The sequence below is a fragment of the Mus caroli genome, unplaced genomic scaffold (genome assembly GCF_978045245.1).
Source record: "Mus caroli unplaced genomic scaffold, Mus_caroli_1 scaffold_13, whole genome shotgun sequence".
In the NCBI taxonomy this organism is placed as follows: domain Eukaryota; kingdom Metazoa; phylum Chordata; class Mammalia; order Rodentia; family Muridae; genus Mus; species Mus caroli.
Window position 1 is genome coordinate 49,151,578 of NW_028227268.1, and position 12,645 is coordinate 49,164,222.

Consider the following 12,645-nt stretch of genomic DNA (forward strand, 5'->3'; position numbering starts at 1 on the left):
AACTCAGTTTGATTGAGTAGCTTTCATTGTAGATTTACATTAACACCCAGATAATTAGTATCATTCTTGATGAACTGTAATAGGAACAATTACATACAATAGCAGTGACTCAGCTATTTGTAAACTTGTACAGATAAAATTAATCATCATTTTAAATAAGAAACTATTTCAGAGTTTTTCAGACCCCAGAGGTGAAAGTATAGTAAACAAACCTTAAGCACTAAAGAACTGAACTCCATCTTTTGGTAAATTCTTGTGTTAAAATATTATGATATTGGAAAACACCCACAGTGAGTAATAGTAATTAAGACAATATGAAAGGGGTTACATGATGGCCATGAAATAAATTCTAACACAGCATGACTAAGAAAAAAAAAGAGATGTATCATACCTGAAAAACCTGTCCCATAAAACAGAAATTCCAGTTGATTGCAGGACACCAAATTATTTTCCTAAATGTACCCAGCACTGATGAATCTGAGTCATAGTTTCTGGTTCATGCTCCTGATCAACTTTATTTTATTTGTATACACATCACCTATCTGTACCATCCCTACTTACAGCCTTCTACTGCTATCCTTGGAACTTAAGTGCCCATCATCCCAGAGGGGTACAGATCATTGAGGACATAGTAATTACCCTGGACAATTCTAGGACCAATTTACCTTAAGGATCTCTAGTGGAGACCAATTATATTCACTGATCACTGTTTTCTACACTTAGGAGATGGTAGAATTTAAAGAAAAACAAACAAAATAATAACTTAACTAATTAATTAATAGCAGTAGTAATAATGCCAAAAGGCATGGAAAAGCATATGTCAATGCAGTACTAGATGCTTCCTCTCCCACTCAGGCCAGACAAGGCAGCAGATTTGGGGACAGACCTGTATGAAGACCAAGCTATACACTGACTGCATATGTGTTGAGGGCATAGATCCAGCACATGCTCACTCATTGGTTTGGTGGTTTAGTCTCTGGGAACACCCAGGGGTCAATGTTAGATTCTGTGGAGTTACCTCTACCCTCTGTTTTCCTTAATCCATCCCCCAACTCTTCCACAAGAGTTTTTCTGAGTTCCATCTAATGTTTGGCTATGGGTTTCTGAGTCTGTTTTAGTCAAATGTTGGGTGGAGTCTCTCAGAGGAGTTATGTTAGGCTCCTGTAAAAGAGTATCATAAATAGTATCAGGAATTGGTTCTTGACCATGGAATGTATCTCCAGTTCAGCCAGTCATCTGTTGGCCATTATCTCAGTCCCTACACTTCTTGAAGGCAGAACAAATTTTGGGTTTGGTTGTTTACAATCATTCAGATTTTCCAATATCTGTCATGATAAGGCAAATATCTATCATGATGCATGAAACTGGCCAATGAACATTTGTTGTATAATGCTCAAAATTATACAAATTTCTTTATGATCAAATGTAAAAAAAAAAATCCCCATTTAAATAGAAACACTTGAACAGTTAGCAATAAATTGTAAACTCTACACTGCATTGTGGGTGGGTTGGTGTTGTTATCCCTCCCCTGGGAGTCCTTCCTGGCTACAAGAGGTAGCCATTTCAGGTTCCATATACCCCACTATTAGTAATTTCACGTAGAGTCACCCTTATACTCTCCCTGGAGTATCTCCTATCTCAGTTCTCTGGCATCTGGCATGTTCTTAGCCTTCTTCCACCATAATTTCCATTCATTCTCTCCCTGGCTTTTTCTGTACCCTTGATCCTTCTCTACCCCCATCTCCCTTCCCCATCCTGTCTCCTACACATTCCCTCTCTCCATGCACCTCCAACGAATATTTTATTTCCTATTCTGAGTTAGATTCAAACTTCCTTCTTTGGGCCTTCATTGTTACTTAGATTCTTTGGGTCTATGGATTGTAGCATGGATATACTGTATGTTATGGCTGATATCCACTAATAAGAGAATACATATTATGCAGGTCCTTTAAATCTATGTTCTCTCACTCAGAATGATTTCTAGTTCCATCTATTTGCCTTCAATTTTCATGATGTCCTTGTTTTTAATAGTTAAATAGTATTCCATTGTGTAAATGAAACATATTTTCTTACTTTATTTCAAAATTTTATTTTCTATTAAATTATTTTATTAATTTACATACCAAATGTTGCTCCCCTTATTAGTGCCCCTTCCCAGAGTTCATAAGCCCATCCCCCTTCTCATTGCAACTGAGATTCTCCCCTACCCAGACACACACCCTTGTCACCATCCCAAACACCTTCACCTCACCCTACCCCCAGAATCCTTGTTGTTTAGGACATCAAGTCTCTACATGATTGATTAGGCACAACTTCTACTGACGACAAACAAAGCAGTCTTCTTCTACAAATATGCTAGTGATATATGTAGATATATGGCCAGAGATCAGGCCATGTATACTCTTTAGTGGTGGCTTAGTACGTGAGAGCTCTGAAGGGTCCAGGTTAGTTAATATTGTTAGTCTTCCTGTGGTCTTGACATCCTCTTCATCCCCTGCTCCATTTTTCTCACTGCATTTCCTTTAGACAGGAACAATTCTGTGTCAAAATTTTGAAGATTGTTGGGTGTCCCCCGTCCCAACTGGGGCCATGTCTATCTACTGGAGGTAGTCTCTTAAAATTCCATCTACCCACTGTTGGGCATGTCAGCTAAGGTCATCCTCATTTAGTCCTGGGAGCTTTTGACATCCTAGGTCTCTGTGACTTTTAGAGGTTCCCCCACCCCTGATCCCACACTGCTGCATATTTCCACTCATTCTTCTGGCCCTCTAGGCTTCTATCCTATTTCCTCCCATACCTGACCTTGCCCTTCCCTTCCTTCTCCTTCTCCCCTTTCCAACCCAGATACCCCTCCCTTTGCTCCAAAGACTATTTTGTCCCCTCTTCTAAGCAGGATTTAAGTATCCACACTTGGGCCTTCCTTCTTATTAAGCTTTCTACAGTCTGTGAGTTTTACTATAAGTATTCTGAATTTTATTGGCTAATGTCCAATATCAGTGAGTAAAACCATGCATGTCCTTTTGGGTCTGGGTTACCTCACTCAGGATGATATTTTCTAGTTCCATTCATTTCCCTGTAAAATTCATGATGTCCTTGTTTTTAATGGCAGAATAATATTACACTGGGTAAATGAACCACATTGTCTGTATCCATTCTTCAGTTGAGGGACACCAGGGTTGTTTCCAGCTTCTGGATATTTCAAATAAGGTTGCTACAAATATAATGGAGTATGTGCCTTTGTGGTATGGAAAAGTGTCTTTTGGGTATATGCACAGGAGTGGTATAGCTGGGTCTTCAGCTAGAACTATTTCCAATTTCCTGAGGAACCTCCAGATTGGTTTTCAGAGTGGTTGTACCAGTTTGTAATCCCACCAGCAATGGAGGAGTGCTCCTCTTTCTCCACATCCTTTCGAACATGTGCTGTCACCTGAGTTTTTTTATCTTAGCCATACTGAATGGTGTAAGGTGGAATCTCAGGACTATTTTATTTTCATTTCCCTGATGACTAAAGACTTTGAATATTTCTTAAGTGCTTCTCAGCTATTTGAGATTCCTCTGTTGCAAATTCTCTGTTTAGCTATATACCCCATTATTTTATTGAGTTGTTTTGGTTTATTTTTTTTTTGAGGTTATCTTCTTGAGTTGTTTATATATTTTATATATTAACCCTCTATCAGATGTGGAGTTAGTTAAGATTTTTCCCAATCTGTAGAGTGCCAATTTGTATTATTGACTATGTCCTTTGCATTACAGAAGGTATCAAGCTTCATATGGACACTTGGACCATGTCCACGTAGTTTTGACCTTGCTAAAGGATGAGGCAGGCATGATGTGTTCTGCATGAAGGTCTTTACTCTATCACAACATTAGCTATGAATCAGTGATCAGGGTCATTGGTAGCTTTTACAGGAGTAATGTTCTATGAACATGGTAGCTAAAATTTCAAATGAGAAAAAAAAACATTTAATGTACAATTACCATATGGCTATATTATAATAATTGATTTAAACAAATAATTGCATATTAGTATTCACAGAAGTGCTAATTTTTGTTGTCCCTAACTAGAACAAAACATCAGCAAAATACTATGTAAACAACATGGCATATTATTCTTACTCAACAATAACAATTATTGGCACATAGAATTAAACAGACAAATCTTGAAAACACATTAATAGAAGGAAGACAGTCATGAAAGCTTATATTCACATGAAATATCAAGAATAGGAAAATCTGTAAGTGTATAATGTTTAGTGGAATCGCCTATACTTTTTTGGGAATTTGTTGTACAATAGTGAGTTCTAAAATGCACTGTAGGGGGGAGGGAATAGGGGATTTTTTGGAGGGGAAACTAGGAAAGGGTATAACAGGATAAAATTTGAAATGAAAATAAAGAAAATATCTAAGAACAAAAGAAAAGAATAAATAAATTGCACTGTAGACGGCTGGAGAAATGCCTCAGCAGTTAACAGCAGTAACTGCTCTTCCAGAGGTCCTGAGTTCAATTCCCAGTAATACAATGGCTTATAACCATTGGTAATGGGATCTGATACTCTCTTCTGGTGTGTCTGAAGACAGCAACATTGTACTCATAAAATAAAGTAAATAAATAAATCTCTTTAAAAATGCACTGTAGAGTGCTTGAATGACACTGAAAATACTATGACTATTTATATGTAAGTGTACTTGACAATTTTTAGGAATGATTGAATTGGAACTAAAGCCCACCATTCAACCACTTTTGTTTCTCATGTCAACTAAAATAGAGTATCATTCTTTTTGGAGAAATTGAAACCAACTGATTAGCAAGCAAAATGTGGTTGTTCTAAACAAACTAGTTAGGTGGTGCTGTGTCTAAGGTTTTGAACATATCCTTATTTCCCTCTTAATATATATACAGTCTAAAACAAAAGTTGATCTTTGCTAAGAGCCCAATAAAGGTTAAATCATTTAGGATCAAGATTTCCTGGGGTTTAAAGTTTGTGTTTTTTATATTCAGAACTTTATTGTACAGATGAGTTCTATGTCCAGGAAGCTATCCTAAAGGAAGGAATTTTAAATGTGACTTATGGCCTTGTGATCAATGGTGAAATCATATAACATGGAATAATAAAGTAATCTTACATATATGGAGAGGGGTTTGATGATGGTGGATAGTAGATACAATTAATGTTTTCATGGGAAGGAGAAAAGGCAAAATGAGTGAACAGGCATGGGAACATGGACTGCTTTTTTATTAGCTTGAGGAAATATTAAAATGCTATCTCCTTCTTTCCGTATTCATGTGTTTTTCACATATTAACACACATAGAACACTGGATGATGAAGTTTAAATTTTTGAAGAATGTTGTATATCTGTCCTAAGTCCTCTTGTAGATAGTCAGTCATGTAGAATTGAGATGCTGTCCTTGGAAGCTTCCCACTGTGTGTGTTTTTATACAGTCTTATTCTACTTAAAACTAGTATTGGGATGGAGAGATGGTTCAGAAGATAAAGACTAAACTAACAACCAAAAATATAAAAACTACTGATGATTTCTTGTGCAAAGTTTAGTTGGTTGAGACACTCAAAGTCCTTAATAATCAGAATACCTCCTGAAAATTCACGGTGGTTTCCAGTCACCTTTCTTCTCTTTCCCTGATAATAAAGTGATGTCCAGTCAAGTGGAATCCATGTTCGTTACCTGAACATAGAATGCATATGCATCTTTCCCTTATTTTTTCTTTCCTCTTGGTGCTAATTTTAATTAGTTTTGCTTGTTGTTATTTTAAATTTTACCTTCTCTTAAGTATAGGAAATAATGAACAGTGAATATAATTGGTCTCCACTAGAGATCCCAGGGGTAAACTGGTCGTAGAAAGGACTTGGGTAGTTACTATGTATTTAATGAGTTGTTCAAGATCTGGATTCCTTTGGGATGCTGGGCACCTAAGGCCCAGGGATGGCAGCAGGAGTGGGGTGTGTGTAGAGATGATGCAGATAGGTGATGAGTACCAAGGCTGCTGTTCCTGTGTCTGCAAATAAAATAAAGGTCAGCATATTTGTGAACCAGAAACTTTGACTCAGTTTCAGCTGAGCTGGGTACAATCAGGGAAATAAGCTGGTGTCTTGCTATCAATAGAAATAACTGTGTTGTGTATGACAGATTTTCAGGTATGATAATTTTCTTCTTTTCTCTGCCTCCCATGACTTCACAACACTGTTCTAGTATTTGATTCATGTAACCCCTTTCATGTCGATGGGCTCATTCAAATTCCTCATTATATAATTTTCTGTCATTGTACTATTGTTTAAACACAACACCAGCCCTATGAGGTGAAGTTCGGTGAGGAAATGCTCATTGGTTATTTACTTTACCTTAACCTGTGGGGATCTTAGCAAATACTGTGCTATGTGTTCTCAAAGACTATGATTAATGTTAGCTGCCCATGTTCACAAATCTTTGCTTTACTGGTATTATTGAAACTGCTCCTAAGTGCAGTCCATTAAGAACAACTAATATCATCTAGGTGTTCATGTTAAGGAACAATGAAATCTCAACCAAACCCAGTGCATCTACAAAGTCTAAGGAAATAATGTAGGTTGACCAAATTTTAGCATCTTATCCCTGTGATTTTCACGTGCTGTTAAATTTAAGAACTATGGATTTAACACAAAAGAAGACCTGAAGTGCACTGGTTTATCAGTGGTAAAATTTGATTGTGATTACTCTAGCTTCTGATCTTTCAACACATGCCTACATAACACAAAGGCACTGTTCAATTATAGAAGAAGCAATAACTGGTCATGGTGGAATATGCCTGTCATGCCAGTCCTCAGGAATCAGAGGTAGTAGTAATGCATGTTTGAGACCAGTCTGAGACACATGTGAAGAACCTCTTTTTAAATAGCACATGATTTTCTCTTACAATGTTTCCCCTCTGTCATGTTAATCTATAGTGTCTAAGTGGGAAACCTATGAAGTCAGCTGAATTAATTATTCTGACAGCACTCAGGCTAGGATGTAGCATTTCAGATAAAGTTGCTTAGATCTCTTGATGTTTCTTTTGTTTGTCAGCTTTGAGACATATGATAGGTTTATTAGAAACTGTTGTCCATAATCACAAGTTGGCACACCTGTGTGTGTATGTGTATGTATGTATGTGTATTTCTGTGTGTTGCATGTGTGTGCTCATGCATGTGACATACAATACAGACTGCCCAGTGTTAAAGACTAATAGGAACAACTGAAGAAATCCCTGAGAAGAGTGGAGATTACAGACTTGTGTCTATGGAAGAAGAAGCAACATTTTTCTACATTATATTGACCTTTGTCCCCAATTCCTTCAACTGAATGCATAAGCTGTGATGAAGCGTTAGTTACTTTACTTAAAGTCTAGAGATTTTAATGACATTTAGAGAATATTTGCATAGCAGCTAGGATTTTTCCAAATGGGTATCAAGGATAAGTCCACTTGATGTATAAATTCACAATCAGATACAACATAGTTATCTGAGGAATAACCCAAGTGAAAATTCCAAAGCAATTTGTTGCCTCTTTCCTTATAATTCATAAAATTTTTCATCTGAATGTGTTCTCCACCAATCTCAATGATATTTTGTGGATTAAATCATATGCATATGATTTATAGTTGTCAGTATTACTGAGGAATGATAGAAATGGTTGACCCCAACACTGCAGTAGTACAACATTAGAACTCTAATAATCAACATAGAGTTTAAAATTTAGTGATAACTGTTCAAGTCTGTCTATGTACATGTGATTTTTTTTTTTTACTTTTGAAGTTAAATAAATCTGCATCAGTTTGAGCAGCACGTAACAAATATTCAATGGCCATATTTATGCATCATGACAGTTTTTGTTCTAGTTGATAACTGAGAATGTAAACAACCAAACAAAATGAAGGCATATATGACATTTCCTTCATAAAGTTTACAATCGATGGGAATATAGAGTAAAGTAGTGATCAAATATTAAGAGCATGGAATTATATGTATAGGATGCTAGGGAGCATGGCTGAACATCTCAGTTAGTATGTGAGGACAGTAAATGCAGTTGAGTACATGATACTCAATATCGCTGACATATGAGTGAGGATGAACCAGGTGAAGGGAAAGTGAGGAGGGGAAATAATAGGTCAGAGGAGGAGCAACTCTAAAATGATGAAGAGTCCCAACTCCAGCATTGATGAAAAGAGAAATGCAAATGTCACTGTGAGACCATGTGGGATGTACCACTGGCACACGTGAGATAATAAAACAGCATTTATATCCTTAGTAGGAGCATTGTCCTTTTTCTCAAAGCAACAGTGGTAAAATTAATTCAAAAAAGGTAGGAAGAAACTACTCTGTTAGAATGCCACAGTATAAATGATCCATGTTGAAGGAGAAGAGTCTGGAGAAATGAGAACATGGGCATGGTTGAGTGTGCTTCTGTATTCCAGTAATGACAAGATAGGACCCTCATATGTTGTTATAATCTCACCGAAAGAAATGGATGAAATAGGAGGAGAGTGGAGGATATATTCTGGATAGTGTATAGCATGTAAGAAAAATAGGAATAGATCGACATTCAGAGATTTCTGACTAAAGCCTGATTTTTTAACTATACTATGAGAGACTCAAAAGGAAGAGAATGAGGGAGGAATAATTTGGGAGACAATAAAATGGAGACATTCACTTCCCTTGACGTTTTCAGATTCTGCTGCCTGTCATACATGGTGTAGAAGGAAGATGATCAGTTAAGTGGAGCAGAAATCTGAATGTTACAGGGAGGTACATGAATGAGTTGGAAATGGTAATCAAATGCATTGGAGTATGAGGGGTTTTCTTGAAATTTACACAAATTATGATGATAAAATTTGGGTACACTTTTCAGAAACATCAGTATACAAAATAACATAGAGCAAATTGCAAATCACAAACAACAGTGACCCAGAATGAGCACATAGCAGAAGAGAGCATTAGTCCAACTTGTATCTCAGTAGAAACAACATCCAAATGTCTACAAAAGGGGGATATATATAAATCAATCTCTTAAAGAAAAGTTGAGAAAAATTATTAATGAGTGTAACAATTAGAGACATTTGGAGTTTTGACATTATAACCACTATGAGTTAGACCCACTGCTATAAAATATATTACCTGGACATGCATTAATTTTTATTTAGAGTTTACAGTGATACTGGTATTTTCTCATTAGGATACTGGAGAATAAGAATGATAAAGAACAACCAAACTGTCATCTCCCAGTTTCTTCTCCTGGGCCTGCCCATCCCCCCAGAGCACCAGAAACTGTTCTATGCCCTGTTCCTGGCCATGTACCTCACCACCGTCCTGGGGAATCTCATCATCATCATCCTCATAATACTGGACTCCCATCTCCACACACCCATGTACTTGTTTCTCAGCAACTTGTCATTCTCTGATCTCTGCTTTTCCTCTGTCACAATGCCCAAGTTGCTGCAGAACATGCAAAGCCAGGACACAACCATCTCCTATGTAGGTTGTATGACACAAATGTACTTTTCAAATATTTTTGCAAACCTAGAGAACTTTCTTCTTATGTTCATGGCCTATGACCGCTATGTGGCCATATGTTACCCTCTTCGTTATACCAGCATCATGAGTCCCATTCTCTGTGTTTGTATGGTGTTTATGTCCTGGGTACTTACCATGATGAATTCCACATTGCACACTGTACTTATTGTTAAATTGTCATTCTGTGAGGACAATGTGATCCCCCACTTTTTCTGTGACATATCTGCCGTTCTCAAGTTGGCCTGCTCTGACATTTATATTAATGAGTTAACGATATTTATCACGGGAGCATTCATTATTGTCATCCCATTCTTACTCATTGTTGTGTCCTATGTACAAATTGTCTGCTCCATTCTAAAGTTTTCATCTACACGGGGAATAGCCAAGATCTTTTCCACCTGTGGCTCCCACCTGTCTGTAGTCTCACTGTTCTATGGGACAATTATTGGTCTCTACTTATGCCCATCAACTAATAACTCTACTGTGAAGGACACTGCCATGGCTATGATGTACACAGTGGTGACTCCCATGCTGAATCCCTTCATCTACAGCCTGAGGAACAAAGATATGAAAGAGGCCCTGACTAGAGTTCTTTGCAAGAAGGAAATATCTTTATAATTACAATACTGGTATTTATACTTAAATTTATCGCACAATTATATTGATATTAATATCACACAATATATCCCTACAATGAGATATATTACATAATGTTTGCATCTACCAAAGTGTGTTTTGCAAAGTAGCTCAGTTAGGTAAAGTGACCTTAGTGAGCCAGTGATGCCATCTCCTGTCTTGCACAGGTGATTCTAAAAACGCATTAGATAACAGGTACTGTTGTGTCAGATTTTCATTTCTTACATTCTATTTCTTAATTGAGAAAAGATTCTTCTCATATTCAATACAAACCAACAATATTTTCCCCTTGCTCCACTATCCCTAGCCACCCCCTAATTTCCATTTCTCCCGGACCAGTTCCCTCTCCATTTCTTCTTTAGGGAAAAAAAACAGGCCGCCAAGAGCCACCAGACAAACTTGACAAAACAAAATACAACAATAAAAGGCAAAGGCCTTTACACCAACCTGGACACAGAAATTCAAATAGGAGAAAAGGAATCTCAATATCAGGCAAAGGAGGCAAAGTTCAACCTATTGTTCAGAATCCCACAAAAATAGCAAGCTAACAACCCTAACCTATACTCAAAGGCTCTGGTGCAGACCCATGCAGACACCCTACCTTCATTTCAGTTTCTGTAAGCCCATGTGAGTTTGCTTAGTTGATATGGTGGGCCATGATTCCATAGTGTCATCAACACTCTCTGATTTCTATAATCTTTCTTCCTCCTCTACCATGGATTTCTCTTACCTATGAGGTGGGATCAAGTGCAGACCTCTAATTTACATACAATCTCTCTGCATAATCTCTGGCTGTATGTCTCTGCAACTCTTCCAATCTGCTACTGAGAACATTGCCTGGCTATAAAGATGGCCAGTTTAGACTTTGTAGCTTCCATCACTAGGAGTTCTCACTATGGTCACCCTTAGAGATTCCAGGAAGATTCCAGTGCACTAGATTTCCACAAATTCCCATAAATGCCCCCCAGGTACAGCTGTCTTTCCCTATACCCTCTCCTCTCATTCCTCCCTTGCCACCAGACTCCTCCCACTTCTCTCTCAACTGTCCACAGTCCACTCTCATAATCTATTCTATTTCCCCTTCCCATAGATACACACTATAACAATCCATCCTCTTTATGGAACTCATATTGTTCTGTGGACTATATCATTTACTTAATAGATAATATACATTTATAAATGAATACATATCCTACTTGAATTTCTAGATCTGATGCTTTAGAGCATCCAAACACAATCTTTTTGTAATGCCTTCTTCCTTCTTCCTACACTTTTACATCAGTTCATCTATTAATCTTCCCTTCTCTTTCTATTTTTTGTGTTGCTTTTTCTAGATTGTCATCACGCTGAACGAACGTTTGTGATCCTCTGGCAAGACAGTGTCATTTGTCCCATTTATCTTTTCTTAAAACTATTGGCCAGCAGCCATGTAAAGTTATTTTCCCAAAACCATAGAAAGAAGAAGGAAGCAGTACAAAATTAAGGTTTTTAACATTGCTTTTAATTTTTATTTAGCCTTCAAAATTCTGTATTTACACATGAAGCCTGAAAGCTATGAGAATGATATGTCTAGTGAGATATGGCATTGGTGCAATACTTGCCAAAAGGTTATGGATGTAACCAACAGATTTCTGATTGGATTTAAGGCCCACTGCTCAGGAAGAGACTCATGTCTAATTCCTGGCCAAGAGTCCATGGCTGGTGAAACCCTAAGTCCTAGGTCAAAACCTACTACTGTTATATTGCTAAATGGACATCATGACAAACTGCATTATAAATACTTACCATTATATTTATAGACTAGTACATCTCTCATCCATTAATGGAGAAACTTCCTGTTCTCAGTGAACAAAGATTTATGCAGAGTTCTAAAATTGTCTCTGTGTAAAGAATAAGTGATTGTAGAGTGTTTAGCCATAATTGAAAATACCTGTATCTTACTTCCCTCTCACAAGGCTAAAGAACCATCACAGAAGAGCATGCAGAAAAATTGTAGGAGCCAGAAAATGGGTATCACTGAAGCAAAAGAGTATCTTTTTGGTGTTGCAGGGCCATTATGAACTCAAAACAGTATGGTTGTGTGGACAAGATTAAGTCAGTGAATATTTAAGCACAGAAAGATGATGAGACCCAACTTCTCCCTCAGAAACTATTGGCAGTTGGTGCCTGCTAGGTAGGAGTCATCTATCTTTTGTTTTTTTACCACTGGTAGGGTACCCATACTTCAGTGTATATCCCTACACCCATGTACATGTGATCAGTAATAGACTCAGTGGGTATAAAAAATAAGACATGAAATTGAAGATATTGTGGGATGAATATGAGTAGAAAACATTGCATGTGTGTTTGAAATTCTCAAAGAATAGTTATTTTCAGTTACTAAGGAATGAAATAAATAAATTAATGTCTCTGGAATTGAGTTGAAATTTCAAACAAGCCCTGTTAATAACTATTATATACTTTAAGTCA

General features: G+C 37.2%; 1 protein-coding gene and 1 pseudogene across 1 annotated transcript; one reads left to right on the forward strand and one right to left on the reverse strand.

Annotated features, from left to right (window-relative positions):
* LOC110304518 (uncharacterized) overlaps positions 1-12,645 on the reverse strand; it is an 89,699-nt pseudogene that overhangs the window by 31,453 nt on the left and 45,601 nt on the right.
* On the forward strand, positions 9,220-10,158 carry LOC110305059 (olfactory receptor 1468-like). Its single transcript, XM_021176828.1, has one exon. It carries the CDS (start codon positions 9,220-9,222, stop codon positions 10,156-10,158), a length of 939 nt encoding a protein of 312 aa, XP_021032487.1.

Excerpts from the sequence above, each read along its gene's own strand:
- LOC110305059 (XM_021176828.1), top strand. The coding sequence starts at position 9,220 with ATGATAAAGAACAACCAAACTGTCATCTCCCAGTTTCTTCTCCTGGGC.